The sequence below is a fragment of the Thunnus thynnus genome, chromosome 10, assembly GCF_963924715.1.
Source record: "Thunnus thynnus chromosome 10, fThuThy2.1, whole genome shotgun sequence".
Taxonomy (NCBI): Eukaryota; Metazoa; Chordata; class Actinopteri; order Scombriformes; family Scombridae; genus Thunnus; species Thunnus thynnus.
Window position 1 is genome coordinate 29,928,550 of NC_089526.1, and position 18,426 is coordinate 29,946,975.

Consider the following 18,426-nt stretch of genomic DNA (forward strand, 5'->3'; position numbering starts at 1 on the left):
AAGTATAAAGGTGAGCTTCAGCTGAAATCATTGATGTTATTGTTGGCCATGTTGCTTAAAATGAATTATTTTATTTATATGTGTTTGAATAAAAGCAAAAGGTTAAATGGTAAGCTGTTCTCGCATTATTGTTCATTATAGCTATGGTACACTGCGGCCCTGTGAATGTTGGAAATCACAATAAAGTGATCCATGTAAAAATGGGTTCTGGAAAATATGCATCCCATGTGACTGTGGTGCAAATTGGTAATTTCAAACAGGATTTGAAGAGATTGACATATGGGGTGAAGTGAAATCACATCCAAGTCCTGAGAGGAAAGGATCAAGGGGGGGAGATGAATGGTTAGGGAGCCAGCCTGCAGGGTATGCAGACAATGGGCAGATGGTAAGTATCTTCTGAAAAAATATTCACAGAAACACTAAGTTTTGCAGAGGTGCGTGCAAACACTCACATGACGAACAGTCACGTGCACATGTTCATTCAAACACAATGGAAATTAAATGTACTGGTGGCACTAGCCTTGATAAAGTCTGGTTTAAATACCAGGAGGGAAAATGTGAAAAAAGAATGTGAATAATTTGCACTTAAAGGACCAGTGTGTAAGATTTAGGGGGCTCTATTGGCAGAAATATTGGCAGAAATAGAATATAATGTTCATAAGTTTATTTTAATTAGTTTAATATCACCTGAAAATAAGAATCGTGTTTTTGTTACCTTAGAATGAGCCTTTATACCTGCATAGGGAGCAGGTCCTCTTCCACGGACCCCACCATGTTGCACCGCCATGTTTCTACAGTAGCCCAAAATAGACAAACCAAACATTGGCTCTAAAGAGCCTTTCATGTTATCTGCAAGTTTCGCAGCCACCGTAGGTTCACCTACACACTAGGAGGGGAAGGGTGAGGGCAGGGGTATTCAGTTGGTTGCAATCTGCAACCTCACTGCTAGATGCCACTAAATCATACACACTGGTTTGTTAACAATTACTGCAGATATACCCTTGAGAACCCACAGCTACTTAGTGGCAGTGCAGGTCTATAGTACCGTATGTGGTGTTGACTCAGAGGTGTGAATATATGCAACCCAATGAATGTAAAGCAGTCTGCTCTCTGATGGCTGTCCTTGGATACATAAAGGGTAATATAAAAGGTGTAAATAGAATGTCTCTATAAGCACCGCATCCAGTCTGAACAAAGAAGCATCTTCCTGAAGGTGTGTCTGAGCTCAGCGCTGCGGAAGGCGTAGATAGCCGGGTCAATGAGGGCATGGCTCATCAGCAGCACCATATGCAGCTGGAACAGTGATCGGTAACACTCACAGTACGGGTTCATGGGGCACACAGTGATGATGATGAGGTGGAGGAAAAACGGTGCCCAACAAACAACAAATGCCCCAAAAAGGATGGTTAGAGTCAGGGCCCCTCTCATGTTGCTGCCCCGCCACCGTTGTCGCCGACACTTCCCACCTCCACTGGTGGGAAGAGCTGCAATCTTTCTGGCATGGATGCGTGCCAGCATGAACATGTAGACATAGAGGAAGCAGATGATCACCAAGGAGATGACAAAGAATACAACGAAGCAGATCATGATGAACTTGGAGGCGAAGAACCTCACCATGAGCACAGCTGACACCCCGCATGTTGTCCAGATGACACCTAAGATGACCCCTGTGCGCCGCATTGTCATGATGTTGTGATATCTAAGCGCATGGAAGATGGTGATGTAACTGCAAATGAAAACAAAAAATGTTGTCATATGCTGAAATTATCTTTGGTCTATTGAGTTTTGTTTGAATGCTGTACTACTCAATAATGTGACATCAACATTGGATTCAATTAACACATGTAATGTGATGAATGAGACTACAGTTACACTCAGCTCTACCAGGTTTTTAAAATTCCTTTTAGCTAACTGTTTTGGTTTTATGATCAAAAGCCCTAACCAAGCTACATTTTTGCTTTATTTAATTAATTGCAGACTGTCAGCTCACAATCATTTTTGTCATTTTTCCCAACAGACAGAGAGAAATGTCTATAAATTTGATAATAACCACACCCTGAACCTGACTCAACACCTATATGGTCAGTTCAGGTCAAATAGCAGATCTCATAAACCCAAATATTCAACACCAAATGGCAGACAGACAAAGTTAGCAGCTAGATGGTGAAGAAAGTGAAGCATTTAGTGGCTAAAGAGGCAGGCTTGTCCCTCAGGAGTTGGTGGAGACCAAAACAGAGCTAAAAGGAAAGTGACAATTGGACTTGAATTCATCAGGTGGCCAGAAAAAAGACTTCAACTGAATGCTAATGTTACTCGTGTCTGCTGAATCACATTGCTGCAGATCATTTTTCAAAGAACACACAGGTTTTAGTTGATTCCAATCAACTAAATCCAATCAACATATACTATTGATTGATAAGCCAAGCAGCCCAATCTCAGAGCTTCTTGGAAGCATTTGAACACTGGCAAGGTCCCTGCCTGCATCTACATTACCATGTGACGATAAAACAAGACTAGGTCAAAACCTGGCATATTGCTGGACTTTGTATGGTCAGTGTGCTAAAATGTGGGCAATGTGTTACAAGGATAGTCAATGGGAGTGTCTATAATGTGAATTCCTGGATATTAAATGTTCATCTACAATTTTCTGCAGTGTCCCAGTAATATTTGTTGTTAAAGTGTACTGAAGCAGCATATCACATGTTAAGCTATGCCTGAGTTTTAAAAAAGGGCATAAATGCAGTTGCAAGAGCAATACTTTCCACTCATATCTTGGGATATTTAGTTTGAAAGAGAACTTGTCTGTAAACGTATGGTCTCATCCATATGTTTACATAGGATTAGCATGCTAGGCTAGCAGTCAGCACTCAGTGAGTCTGTCAGTCAGTCAGTCTGTCAGTGATGGACAGACATTTAGGGTTATAGGACTGGTCTGTGGCCAGTCAAGCCAACAACTCTGTCAAAAAATAATGACAGCTTAATATTCACTGTATAGGATTACGGCCATGTTTTGAGTCTCTATATGCCATACGGACATGAAGTGTGATAGAAAAATCCATGTATTAGTTAAGTAGATATGGTCATATGTATGTATATATTTGGCGGCAGGGCCTTGAGGGGAAAACTATAATAGACATATGGACATCATGGTCATCATGTGAAAGTGAGAGCTCTGTAAAGCTTTGTCTAGGTCTGTTAGAAGGAATCTGTAAACAACTAGAGGTGCCTCCCCAGGGCATCAAGGCTGTCAATATATACTAGTGACTTTCCTTTGTCTTGTCAGAATTCTCCACGGAGACTCTGCGTACTCTCCATGTCTACAATATATGTTTGGTTTGGATTAAAGAGACGCTTGACTTCAACCAACCTCAGTGCATGCATGGAAGGTGGGAAAAACATTGTGAGTAGTGACATAGTGGCAATGAAAAACAGACATGATTGATAAAACAAGCAGAAACCACTGCAGTGGACCTTTAAGGAGTTATGTCTAGCGAAAAGTTCAGACTGTTCTAGAGTTTTCTTGTTAGTGAGACCTGATGTTTTGAATTTAGAGGACATATTTCTGGATGTTATGATGTTAGATATCTATGTTAAACATGGTCAAATTTCCAAAACTTAAGGTTAGCAAATATAGAAATACTGCCTGCAAGTCAACCTGCTTTGTTTACAATGTTTTTTTCTATCTTGCTGACGTTGATGCCAGTTTATTGCACATGCCCACAAACAGCTGTCTGTTCAGTAGCCTTGGTTGCTAAGGTTGTTGCTTAGGTTTTTCCATGTGTTGTTGGTGTTGTCCACTTTCATATTTCGGATTGGATTCTGGCTCGAATATGTACGGATGTACTTAAGGAGTTGACATTTTGAGTAAAGAATGAGAAAAAGTAGTGAAATCCTAATACTATAGTTTGTTGCATGGTTTGTTGACGTAGGCTTCACAGCCTGCAGATTTCTGCTGGGGGGAAGCTTCCAAGAGTTGGCCAATCAGAACAGAGTGGGCTCCTAGAGAGGGGAACTTAAAAGAGCCAGGAGCTGAAACGTTTTGTTTCAGACAGAGGCTGAACCTATGGGCTGCGTAAAGGGTCAACACAAGAGTTCTTTGAACTGTAAATCATGCAAAGATATTCCAGTAGAGCCCCAGAATAAAATATAGACCTTTAAATGTGCGTAATATGTCCCCTTTAAATATAAGCAAATGAAAAAGCAAAGCATTCAGCATGAGTGTGTGGAATACATTCATGCTTAAGATTCAGATCTATCCCTCTTCATTCTCCCACAATGTCAAATATACTGTAGGGTTGGTGAGGTAAACGTTCGTCTTAAACATCTATGTGTGAAAATCCAAGACATACATACGTACCGGTCTACAGCAATGGCCAGGAAGCTGAAAATAGAGCCAACAAAGGACATACAGAGAAGTGAGTCGATCACATCATCCAGCTTTGTCTCAGAGGAACCTTTCTTCTCCAGCTGCCCCACGTCAGCAAACACAATCATCAGGTTCTCCCAGGTTTTGGTGAGGCTGGCGATGGTGTTGAAGGCAGCCAGGCTGCAGATGAAGCAGTACATGGGCGAGTGCAGGTTCCTGTTGCGTATGACGGCCACCACAACCAGGAGGTTCTCTGCCAAGCTCACTACTCCGATGGTGAAGAAGACAAGGAAAGGCACCTTCACCTCGGGACAATCCGACTGGTTCACTGTTGTAGCGTTCATGGTCAGCTGAAACAGGGTTCTGATTATAAAGCTGTTTAATATGGAAACTATAACTACCAAGTCATTGACGTTGTCCCATGAAGAGATGTTGAGAACCACTTAAGGAAAAGCATTTATATTGGGTCTTCAGCATTAGACTAGACAAAACTGTAGCTGAACCTACACTTACAATTTTACCAAGGTCCAGCCTGTGTTAGGTTATCTGAATATCTCAGCTTTTAATCTTGCCTTAATCTTCTACTGTGTGCTCCGAAAAATTGGATGTAATGACCGGGAATTCAATCTGACCTAAAATGGTGTCGGTGGTGGTGGGGTGATACTTCCTCCTCTGGGTAATGTTGATCAATCAATCCAAAGTCAAATTTCAGGAAGCAGACACATGTGTGCCGGCAACAGGCTGCTTTCTGCAGCTGCTTTGTCACTTGTCACAAACTGTCTTTTTCACATACTTTTTTCGTCTGGGAGGGGGCAGGGGTGGTGTTTTTTGGCACAGCTCAATCATGATCTCCAGCCATGTGTGCGCACCTGCCTCTCTTCTGCTGTTTACACAAGGGGCACATGATCGATTTTTTTTCCTGTGGGTGTTTTCGTCACACATTGAGCGTTTGTCCAGGACTCAGACATTCTGTTATAACAGAGTGTTTTCCATGCGATTGCAGTGCAGTAGTTTAGAATGATGGCTCTTTTGCACCTGTCAATCCTGTCTGCTTTCTTTTTGAGCCTTTTAAAAGGTTCCTTGATGATTCACCTGGAGAAAGACAATAACAAAGTGTGTTATTCAAGTTTACAGATATATTCCTCCTGCTCCTGGTGAATATGTTGCCTCTATTCAATAAGCTCCCTTTTTCATGTGCTGAATTCAGGGAGAATCATGCCGCACTTGCAGACCATCATTTCCATTACATGTGTATTTTCTCTCTGATGAGTACAGTGACCTTTTATTCAAGGTCTAACATCTCATCTGAAAGAGTATTCAGCCCTTAATCTTCAAAATGTTTAGTTCAACCTTTGTAATTGGATGGTTATGAAACACATTTTCAAAGGAACATTTTCTGATTATTGCAGGCATAATTAAAATTAAGGAAATACTCTGTGATCCTGGCTATGAGTCAGAATTCTTGCCAGTCTGCAGACTGAAGATGGTTGTAATAATTACACCAAGCTCTTATCCAAAACCTTCTAATTCTTCTTTACCTTGTCAATCCCAAAGCAGTCTACCATATTTTCTACCATTTAAACGAAACATGATTTATTTTAATTTATTCGAACAACTTTTAGATGCTTGAGAAGATAAAATAAAGCAATTCACAATAAATAAAGCAAAAATTTGAGGAAGGCTTGCAAAAAACAGATTTTTGGTAGTCAACAATATGTTTTTGTTATCCTATCCGGTCCAATCATCTTGTGACCCCTTAGATTAATCCAGATACCCCTCGTGGGGGTCATGGTTCCCAGGTTGGGAACCAACACTTTAGAGTCTACATTACTCTGTGAGGCTGTGCTTAGGGGCATACTGCATTGAGGTACATGCTGACATCAGTGGTAACCAACCACCTGACTAACATTGCTGTCCGTCCCTTGAGCCATGCAGCTAGCTTTGATGAAAGTTAAACCTGCAATATTTGACTTTTTAGCCACTTGGGGGTGAGTCGGGTGATAATTTTCTGTAGGTTCATCACTACGAGCAGCACCACTCACTTAACACACTGTTTTTTAATACATTGTTAAAAATAAAAATATTGATTATAGCCGCTTTATCACAGGAGCACACAAATTGTCCAGATTCTGCAAATGCACTTTGCAACTGTGTCTTTCACAGATTTAATTACACTTTTAGTGAAGAAAAAGTCTGTGTGATCTATGTGCTTCAGCAGAAGTCAAACCCACTGTTCAGCTTTTGATGAGGACAATAATAACAGCAGCCCTTACAGACAGAGCTATGAAAAGGCCTGTTCATATTGTCATCTGTGTTGTTCACAGTCTCATGGGGATTTATTGACAACATAATGACTGAGATTTATCTGCTCTGGTGGTGTAAACAATTCAGGATGTTTCAATTTCATTGTGTTTAGTGTATGTGTGTGTGTGCGTGTGTGTGTGTGTGTGTGTGTGTGTATGGTATGTGTATGTGTATTCGCGCATGTGTGTTTGTGCTTCTGTTGTGGTGAAGGAAAGATTAGAAAAATAATAAAGTGTCTACTATTTCAAGGCGCTATTTTAAGGTAAGGCAACACTTTTTAAACAATACACCGTTCATTGTTATTATGTTTATAATGGGTACATGTTTAACAGTCCTTAGATTGTCAATAAATAAAAATGTTTTGGCAAACCCAGCTAGTTTGGATTGAAGTTATGGTTCGATTCAGTATTCTATGAAATGACGTGAAGCGAAGTCTACAGAAATGCCTCACAAGTATAGTAATACAAACCCGTGTGTGTGTGTGTGTGTGTATGTGTGTGTAAGCTTGTGTGTGTGTGTGTTTATATATCCCCCCGGTACATGGTCAATATTCAGATGTCATCAAACTTAAGGTCAAATAAACCTTTGGGGTAAAATTTGCAGGGACCAAGCACATTATTGATTAAATGACAAAAGGAAATTGATTAAACACTCTGAAGAGACCAGCTGCAGATTTTCTCGGTCATTTATGTCCTGCTAGTAAAGATAAAAAAGGGTCCTAATGATGTCAGTCCTGTAATTTCAGGCAGTTAACATCTGCACACATTTCTTTACATATATACAGTACCAGTCGAGTTGGCTGGTACTGTATGTACCGGTGTGCTCTTCCATGTACCCATTAAACTAAACTGCTTATAGTCCATTCTACTTCTGAACCATGTGTCTGCGTACTCAGATCCAATTTCTATTCTATGTGTATATCCTGCTGCTGCTAGGGCAATATTTGTCTCAGGGATCATTAAAATCTCATCTAAACCTCTTCATTGTCTGTGTTATTTAAAACTCACTTTAAACTGTTCAACATCAGGGAAAAGCATGTATGGATTCTGTTTACTTGGAAGTTTTCTGTGAACAGAAAAGCTAGAAAAGTTGTTACTCTCTTGAATATTTAAAAAAGGTTGTTTTTTTTCTGCTGGTAGTAACTAAATAAAATGACCAGAACCCTCTTCTCTCAACTGTCAAGAAAAGTTTCTTGTTTTTTTTGTTTTTGTGCACTGAACACACTCCTAGATTTGTACACTATATGGCCAAAAGTATGTGGACACTGAAACAAAGTGTATAGACATATCGAGAAATATTGTGAATTTGACATAAGTGTCATCATGCAACAGGTGCAGCAGCCTTTCACAAAATTTAAATGTACTGACTATTTTTTTTTCTCCTGAATCCCGTCCAAAAATGCCATTGATATAAAATGTAAATATCATTTTAATGATTAATCAATGCAATAAAAGGGATGTGGAAGTGATTGTTAAATTGTCTGTTTCTGAAAGTTACCAAAATTGCTTTCAGGGTGTTTTTAAACCTGTGGTTGGTTTGCTCCGCTCTGAATGGATGAGTGGATGAGTAGGTGAACTTTTTGCATTTAATTTGGTTTCTTTTCACACAGAAAAAATTCAAGCAAATCAAAATGCATCACTAAAAGCGTGAGAACGTTCACTCCACTCATTGGTTAGTTGTGTCTAGGGCAGGAGCAAGAACGTAAACACAGGAAGAAGGTCCTGAAGAAGTTCTTCTAAAATCTTGCGTAACGTAACTTAACATAATTAGTTGTGTTAGTCCAGTTCGGACCTTGATTCATTCTCCAGCTAGCTGCTAGCAACTGTTGATTTTGCTCATCTGCATCACAGCATGCAAAGCACACTTGGTTACGGGAGTCGTTTAGCTCAAACAGAGTATTCCTAGTAGTTGGGGCAGATTGAGGTCTTATCATGTTCCCACCGTGAATGAACCGCCCCAGAATTTGTTTGGAACCAAACCAAGACCACTTCCTCAAAGAGTCTTGGTGTGATTGTTTTGATCTGCATCCGAACACAATTGCTGCGTTCAGAACTGCCCAAACAAATCGTACCAACGAACTAGAGTCCGATTCAACTAGACTAAACAACACAGGGTTGAAAACGCCCTCAGATGCTGTTCTCTGACTAACATTTGAAGCACACTGAGGTCTTTAGTGAAGCTGGCCACTGATGTTGGGTGATAAGTCAGGATTCTAGTTCATACCAAAGGTGTTGGAGGGGCTCTATGCAGGGGCTCTTATTTTAAACAAATCTCATGTGCATAGCCAAACCCACAATGAACTCAAAGAAAGAAAAATGTAGAAAAACGCCAGCTTTATCTTTTAATAGGCCTAATCCAAATCGTAAAACAAGCCCCAAACCAAAAGTAAACAAAAGTATGTAGTATCCACATACTTTTGTCCATAGTACACACATATCTCCTTACCTTATAACATAGGTTTGCTGGGCCATAGCTATGGTTGATCAGGCATAAACATGAGGCTGTCATCACCAATAGTAACAGAGCTACTTGTGTAAACATTTTCTTTCCACTCTTTCTCAATCTGCCCATCCCCTCCCCAGTGCCAAAACCCACATACGCCTTATATAAGCTGCGTTCCTTCTCTCTTATTAAATATTTGCGCATTTCCCTCGATTCTTCTCTGCATCTATGTTCATGTAAGGAAGATCAAATAGCTGGATTTACAAAGACTGACATGGTGTCATGATATTAGATGTGCATCATGATCATATGATCAATCCTCCCACGCTGCATAATGAGGGAAACACAGATCTGCAGCTTTAGTATGCAAGCAGTAGCTCTTAATTGATATCTTTTAGGCTCAACAGCAGGTTTGATTAGAATGCTGAATGTCATGAGCCGGAAAAGGTAAGAATACATGTATTTACAGTAAACTGCATGAAACACATATATATGACACAAATATGATGGTAAACATTGTACAGACTATAAAAGGCCATATCTATTTAGTTCCTATTTCCTTGAAATTTATCTCCGATTTCTATCAGGACAGTTGCATGACGATAGAAGTGCCTCAACAGTGAGCTGCCATTGAAAGATGATCAAAGCCATATGAATCAGCCAGAACAGCACAAAGTAAGAGCAGGAATGGTAATGGATGGAGGTTTAGTTACATCTAGACAGAAAATCAGACCTATCCACCTCTGCGTGCCATCTTTTCATTACACAGCAGCCACAGCTGTTATTTCCTGCTTGCACTTTAAGGTTGAAAGGTTTTTTCATCATTAGATTCTCCTAATGTGACCATGGTTGATTTGGTCTCTCCTTTCAGGTCAGCCATGGTCAGCCATACTTATCTGAACACTTTTTATTATGTAACTACATTAGGCTTTAAAAACACAGAACATTGCGTTTCTGTTACAGTAATGTGAGCATGCACTTAAAGCAATGCACTCGTATATTCTGCATCTATAGACAAAACATGGATGAGCATTTAGTTTGAGTGCTCTGGCTGAATCCTTGAAAAGACACTGTAAGTAAAAGCTTGAATTAAATGAAAAATCTTACTTGTTCCTCACCCCGCTGCCAGCCACTGAAACAACTTCCTTGTTTAGAGGCTGTTTAAGAGATGATTTGTCATCTTATTTTGTCATAATTTTTGCAGAGCATCTCAACAAAAGGAGCAGATGTAAGAGCCAAAGTGAATACGAGGGTTTAATGCAGTGGATTGGGTTTATGTGATAGAGACAGGAGACACTGTTGTTGTAGCCTTGAAAGGCTGCCTCACCAAGGCTGCAACACATGTTATTTCGTCCATGTTTTTTGGTTTGTTTTTCTTTTTCGTCACTATGTCCATTTATGATATCAGCACAAGGACGGTCAGTGTGCTTACCCTCCCCTTTCTTCCCTCCTTTTGTTAACTATGTCTGTTTAGAGAGGTATCCCATTTTGTCACATTTTATTATTTAAATGAAACCACAACTTGTGATATTGATTGAAATGTGGAAAGTAAGATGCAACAAATTCACTGTAGCTACAGAATGATTAACTGCAATTCCTCCTTTACATGGATAGTGGCCATAAATTAAAATGCGGTATGCAATAGCCATTAAGAGTGGTATGTATACATTGTGTCTACGGCAAATGTTTTTGATCTTGCTCAATGAGGGGAAGCCTGACCAGAGTTGCTAGGAAGATGGTAGGAGGGAAATGTGAGAGACTTTGTAAACCATGTATAAAAAAGGGTGATTTATCTGATAAAAGTGGAACCATGCTACACATGTAACAAAATATGTACAAATAAACCCCAACTAAACAGTTAACTTAGCTAAACTGATCAAAACTCAACTTATAATAATGTAACTTATTTCACTTTAACATCACATGCACATGGCTACACAATGACGTCCAACTCCTATAATACACAGAAACAACTGCTTATATAGAATTTATGTATATTGAAATGTTTGGGTGCCTCCCTCTTTTGTTTCCTGAGAGCATGGGTATGGGCATGGGTGAGGTGGGTATGGTAAGTAACAAAGAAAGAAAATTACTAAGTTATGGAAAGCGGAACTAAATCAATAGGCCTAAACAACAACTGACCTCAATGATACTCATCCATATTTTACTTTAATCAGAAATGTTGATGTTGGTATGTGACCTGTAACAAAACATAATGCAAAATACAAACAAACCTGGCATAATATGTGTCAGCAACTTACAGATTAATGATGGAATTATGGCTAAAACAAACGATTTACACGCAGGGTTAAATGAGTTATGAGTTATTCAAATGGCAATGGTGTGGTCTCACCCACTTTGTCACACTCAGGTATGTATGTATTATAAGCTATTCTCTGGTAGGATATTTTCAGTGAAATAAATGGTGTATCTCCTAACTCTGTGACTAATCTTTGCCAATTGACTGTTAGCTAAACCCCTCAAGAGCTTTGGTTTTCCTTGATGGATGCATTAAGAAAAACTGAATAATATGTTTCAAGAAAGCACCAAATTCATTCCTATGAGGTTGCTCACCAAAAAAAAAGTTTTTCAGGCTTCTGCATTATTGTCAATGGAGTCTGTTGACAGCAAGCGTGTTAGAGACCTCCTTTTGCTCCCTGCACATAAAAACGGCATAAAACAGTGTTTGAATTACACTGTGTAGTTTTTGGGGGGTTAGGGGCAATTCCTAGAGCTAATGTTAGCTTATTTGGCAAGCTAGCTACAGCTGATACAGTTTGCTAGGATATTTGAAAGCTTGCAAATTGGATACGCATTCATTTCTGTTGTCAATGCCGACACATCATGAAAACCAATGAGGAAACACTTAGAAATTTCAATATTGATTAACCTAATAAATACAGAATAAAATCAATACCTTTATTTTCTAATCTGTAAGAACTATTAAGAAAGGTCCATATGATCTTAGCACTCAAAGCACAGCTAAATAATACACTTACACTGGTTAATATCAAATACACTTGTGTGGTACCATATAAATTAACAGATTTTGAAGTAGAGTTTGCTTTTCCATAATTATCAAAAATAATTTGATTGTTCTGAAACACAATAAAGGTTAACATTTGTTAGGCAAGTCAAAATAAATAATTTTACACATTTCAGTAGCATTTTGACTATTCTAGGTACTCATTGTGAACAAAAAGAGTAGAGGAGAAGAGGGACACGATCAGAAAGGAATGGGAACTCCTTCCAAAATTTAAGACTTCAGAGATAGTGTGAGTGGACAGTGGTTCATCCAAGTTGAGGCAGTCTGTTTGTATCTGAAAAGAAAAACAAAGTCGTTAATAATAACTGTCCATTTTCCATTTGTGGCTGGGACAGGCTGGGTTTTTAGTTCTGTTCAATGTCTTTTCCTAACATCCTTCATACCTTTTGGTTAGAGGTCATTGGGTCTGTGTGTGTGTGCTCCTGCACCTACACAGGCAGACTGTTAGACCAAAAGAAATCATAATGTTTTTGAAAGATTTTAGCTTCCTCTTATATTCCTGGGTTCATTCCTTACAGACCAATTATTATAAAAAAACAACAAAAAAAAAACAACAACTAAGAATTTCGATGGTAAATCTGCCACCATTATCACTGTAAAATACACATGTGCCTTTTGAAAGCTTGACAGGCATAGACTACAGTAGCTAAGTGGGGCAGGACTTAGAATGGTCAATTACCAGTTGAAAGGAATAAAGGCAAGTAATTTAACAGGTGGAAAAAACATTTTCTGCTCCAACATTACTTTCCGTAATTATAGGCTGTTCTTGAGGTGCATTTGGAGCCACAGGGAAATTACAGAAGCCTGTTTCTTATTACCATGCTGTGACTTCAATTTAGAATTAAAACATTGCACACCTTTGATGAGAAAAGTAGCAATGATAACTTTTACGCCTGAAAAACTTGAAAAAAGTCCGATTAAGTAGAACACCAAACACCAATCTCAGACCCAGTGTGATAGATTTTCTTCTGTTAAGTTCATTTTGCATCATTGATCAAGCCACATTGTCATCCCCTACCCCCTAAGTCTTTTTGATAAAGGCTCTCTGACCTTCTTCAAATAGCACTGATGAATAATGGTCTGACCTTCTTCAAGTGCCACTGATGGTGTGCTGATGAAAGGCATTACAGAGATTGTAGTGTGAGGGAAAAACGTGAGGAGAGTCTATCCTTTTTTGACAGGAGGGATAGAAGGACAGAGAGACAGGTAGTGAGGGACAAACACAACAGAAAGATGAAGGCAGACAGGCAGAGATAGCAGCACTAAGTGACAGTCATAATGGAAGCATGTGTGAGGAGCTGGAAAGCAGAGAGTGAGGCAGACAGGGGTGGAAAGTGGTTAAGGATGAGCTTCGGTGAGTCACCAGGGCGTCTTGATTCAGACGTACATTCTGTTCCCGTGCCTCCCTCACCTGGGCTCCATGCATGGCCAGAAATCACACAGCTCTCATTATCCTCTGTGCGGTTCAGCAGACATATGTTATATCACAGGTAAGTGCAAAAAACATGAACTTCCCAGACCCCTGCTTGTCTGAGTGGACTCTGCAGGAGACCACATACAGAGAGGTGAATAGAAATTGCCCAGTGTCATGAATTTGCATTGAGTGTCAGTTTGGCTCTGCAGAGAGAGCTGCGTGTAGGTGTTTTAAGGGTTTTCCTCTTGGGGAATATATTGTCTCTTTTGATTTTCATTTAGATAATAGAGGTGACTGGCATACCTCATAAGGTAATGGAGCCAGAAGTGAGATACTTCATTTTTTAAGTGCCATGAGGTACAGGAATCTACTTTATGTAGGGCCATGCAGGTGGATATCAACACTTCATATAAAAATATGAGTTTATAGCTGCACACAAAACATCTTCATTAATGTGAGAGGGGTATAGACAGCACAACAGATAGTTGACTGAATGTGGCATTGTGCATCCAAAAAAGCATGCTTGCATAGATAAATAGATAGACACATACACACACACATGCATGTGTCTATATATATTGGTTGGTTTCATTCAGGCGCAGTTGGTTTTTGCACACTGGATTACGGCACTGGGAGGAACCTGACAGAATATAGAAACACAGAATACTTGACATTAATTGGTCACTGTCAGGATATAATGACAACTTCAGCAGATTTAGCGTCTCTCCATTTCTGGCAGCAGGATGGTGTATGTGGGATTGAGTCAAAATAAACTAGATTGGTTGTGCATGGTAATGAAGGAACATGTCATCAGTGTGGCTCATCATGTGTTTGAATAGTTTTTTGGACAATAATGGAGCTCTATGACACAGAGGAATAAGATATATAAGGCTTTGATACACACACACACACACACACACACACACACACACACACACACACACACAATACTTGTTGGTAGATCAATTCATTGTTGGTTTTGTTTTTTCATGGGATTTGTTGAAAATAAGAAAAATATCAAATATCACCAGACTTATCCTTTAATGAGTTGTTCCTGATTAACCCTGAAACATCTGCTGAGCTGCATAAAACAATCAACTACTCGTTCATTTCTATTTTTTAAAATACTAGTCACTATTTTAGTGCCCCTCAAGTAAAGAGCACATGTTGGTGCATCATTCAGAGAAATAAAAGGCTAGAAGTCCTTCATTACTTCACACACTCTATGGGAAAGAGATTTTGTAGATTCACTAATACAGAAACTCATCATTACGTTAACATAGTACGTTTAAATGTGTTCACAAGTAACTTTTCATGATCTACAATGGACTTTTATTCACAGCAGACATTTTGACTTATTACAGTAGGAAAAGCACAGGTGTTACTAATGACATTAATGATGGCCATGGCAGTGTGACAGTGAGCCAGATACCGGGACTCTGAAACTAATGCAGCTTAATTGAATTCAGCCATCATTAACTTTATTACCTGTGCTTGTCCTCCTGTGACATGTCAAAATGTCATCTGTGAGAAAACAAAGATAAATTAGATAAATGATAAATTAGTAATATAATGAGTGTGATGAATAGGCTGCTGGTGTAGCTGAAATTCAATGTGACACACAATGAAACATCTAAGGCGGGAAATGTGTGAAGAAGCACTGTGACATTGTTCTTTAGGATAAAGTAGTATAATGGCATTGGGGTTTACTGATATAGTTTTTTTTAGCACCATAGTTTAGAGTGGATTTGCCAGTAGTCGATATCTACCATTTTCACAGGGTGGAAAAGCCTCTGAAACAGCTTTCAGGCCACAGTGGGACACTAAACTCTCCACCAAAACAAACAGAAAGGATATATTTTTATGATTGCTTTACATGCCTCACAACCAGACAGGCCATTTAATAAGAAATCAGGAGTCCCTTGGAGGAGATTAAACAAATCTTTTGAGAATTTTCATGAATTTCCCTTGAGAGACTCTGTAAGGCCTTGCTACTGCTTCCTCCTAAGAAACTTATTAGTGTAAGAGCTCTTCTTCTTTGACTACAGCCATTGCTCTTAATGGGTCAGTAGCAATTCCTAAAGGAAAACTACCTGGACAAGAGGAAATAGGCAGAAGAGAACTGGACTGTAATGGAAAATGAGAGGATTATTTCAGTGACTGACCAGTAGAACTTAAGAGGGATCTGATTTGAGACACTGAGCTTTCTCATTTCCTGTGGAGAAAAACATCCTTTGTTCTCATTTTAACTGAGGGTGAGCTTGATGCAGCTGAGCTTCCCTGGAGAAAATTTGAAGAGCTTTAATTATTCAATTTTTAAATGTCTTTTCCTTGTGAAATACAATGCTTAATTCACATTTTGCGTTCCCTTATGAAACTGATCAATAAAATGAAAAGAAATCAGTAGGTTCTTCACACACAGCTCTATTAAAGCTATACAATGCAGGAAGTTCTTGGGGTTGTTGAGAGATGACGTGAAATGTCTCCTCTGAGACTGACATTGCCTCAGAGGATTGTTAGGTCAGACTATTTTTGATGGAAACTGGCAGTCACAACATGTGGATTCCACAGTCCACTTGTTGTGATGAGGGAGATGCGAGTTCCCACACATCATTAGGGACCAGAATCTGAGAACAACACATCTACCTGTAGCTGTGTTCATGTGTGTGGAGGAGAGAGGTTGGTGGGGGGTAAGCATGGGTCCATATAAATTAGAACAGTTCTGACCTGAACCCTGGAGTGCAGGCACAGCTGCACAGCTGTATGGTGATGATGAATACGCCATCATGTTTTCTTTGAAACCTCAGACCTTACAGCAAAAAATATTTCAGTCGGTAATCTTGTTAAGCATTCACACTAGCTTGAGTTAACATTTCATTTTCATATTCTATGCGCCATACATGGAAAACACTGCTGTGTGGGAAAAAAAGGGTGAAAAAGGTGAACTTTTTTCATATGTTTTTGCAACTACACTGTAACAACATTTACTTCATAAGATGAATTATGAAATATTTTTATAAGCCTCCGGCGTGTTTCTTTTGGCAGAGGAGGAGATTTTCAGTTTTCCACATGGCAGATGGAAGAATCCATACGACACGCCTATAGAAAATTCCGCTCTATATATATTTCAAAGTTTTACAGCTGCATGCCACTGTATGTTGAGAGAACTCACACTCAGGTCCTGGTACCTGTGTGGTGTGAAGGTGGGTGAAGACTCTGTGATCTTACCGCTCATTCAGTGTGTTGTTCAGTCCAATATATAGAGGATGACAGGTATGGTACTCTCTGACTTAATGATTTTCAGTTCAAACCCTGTGCTGCAGGGCCACAATCTAAATTATTAACAATTATCCACTGTATCAACTGCAGCAAAAGCAATGAATATGAATGAATATGTATATGTCAATCTGAAACCACAGCAGCATTAAAATGAATCCATGTAGACTGCAGTATATTTGCCCATAGGCCAAGAGCAGTGTGTCAGACAGAGAGTTGTGCCATCTAGTGATGACTATGAAGCTTTAGAGTTGCGGAGTAAATGAGCTCTCTCTTTTCTGGCTTTCTTTCCTGAATGTTTTATTGAACAATGTGTTTTTACAGAGGAGCAATAGAAAGCATCCTGACTGGAAATATCACATGTTGGCATGAGATGTGCACGGCTCAAGACAAGAAGGCTCTGCAGCGGGTGATTAAAACCACCCAGAACATCATCGATACCCATCTACCGAGCATCAGTGATATTGGTGAGGTGAGGAGCCTGCGCAGAGCCCAAAGGATACTAAAAGACAATACACACCCCAATCACAGTCTGTTCACCCTGCTGCCTTCTGGCAAGATACAGAAGTATCCGCTGTCGCACCACCAGACTACAGAACAGCTTCTTTCCTCAGGCTGTGAAACTCCTCAAATCATCCTCTGCACTCCAAGATAAAAAAAAGTTTCATTTTTATGACTTATTATTTATTAATCCATTTATATAATTTCTGTTTTTGTGAGTAGCATAAAGGGACTACAAACTACATTTCATTATACAACCTGGTGTTGTAAAATGATAATAGTAAATAAATCTTGAATCTTGAATCTTGAATCTTGACATACAAACCATAAAGTGGTATAACCATGGCAGGACAAATCCCTAGCACATGTATGAATAGAACAAAATAAACTTTTAAAAGAAAATGAAGAGTAAATATATGCATATCAAAGCAAAATGAATAACAATATAACAATGGTTTAAAGACATATTGTTCTTACAGTAAATACAGGCTCTATTAATATTCAAAGTCTTAAGGATCTTACAGGTCCACATTTTTTCAATTCTGTTTTAAAACAATGTACGTCAAAACAGTTTTTGGTGACTGTACTTGTTCCAAAGTCCTCGTTTCATGCAAAAATGTATTCTGAAAATTAGCTGAAGCTGATATGAGGCTTCAGCAGTTTGACTTAGCAAAATCAAGCAAGTATGTTTCAACAGTTATTTTTTATGCAAAATCCTCTTGTGTTTTCAGAGACAGTGTTTCCTCGCTCAGCTGCAGTGGAGGAATAGTGACATAAAGAGGAAATTACTAACTAAAAAGACTGTATAACTTTGAAACTAAACCATATTTTATGATAAGGCTACATGGGTTGTGTTCAAATGATTTCAAACAAATTAGATGTTAGTTCTCATTCATACAAATCCCTAGAAGATACTGTAGCCTGAACCACACTGGATTTTTGAGACCAATAATGATATTGATATTTGGACATTCTGCTAACAATACATCAGCCAGAAGTGTTTTTTTATTAACATAAACACAAAACATAAATAAACAGTCTTGACACTGATCCCTTAAATTGTTTGTTGTTGTTTTT

The 18,426-nt window shown here is 39.0% G+C and overlaps 1 protein-coding gene and 1 long non-coding RNA gene across 2 annotated transcripts in view; both read right to left on the reverse strand.

The window, feature by feature from the left end:
* Positions 1-18,426, reverse strand: part of LOC137191953 (uncharacterized) — a 300,725-nt gene that overhangs the window by 52,004 nt on the left and 230,295 nt on the right. The gene's annotated exons all lie outside the window — the stretch shown is intronic.
* Positions 694-5,435, reverse strand: mc2r (melanocortin 2 receptor). Its single transcript, XM_067602444.1, has 2 exons — positions 4,358-5,435; positions 694-1,726 (listed from the first exon to the last, which is right to left on the reverse strand). The coding sequence occupies exons 1-2, from the start codon at positions 4,708-4,710 to the stop codon at positions 1,168-1,170; spliced, it is 912 nt and encodes a 303-aa protein (XP_067458545.1). The 5' UTR covers positions 4,711-5,435; the 3' UTR covers positions 694-1,167.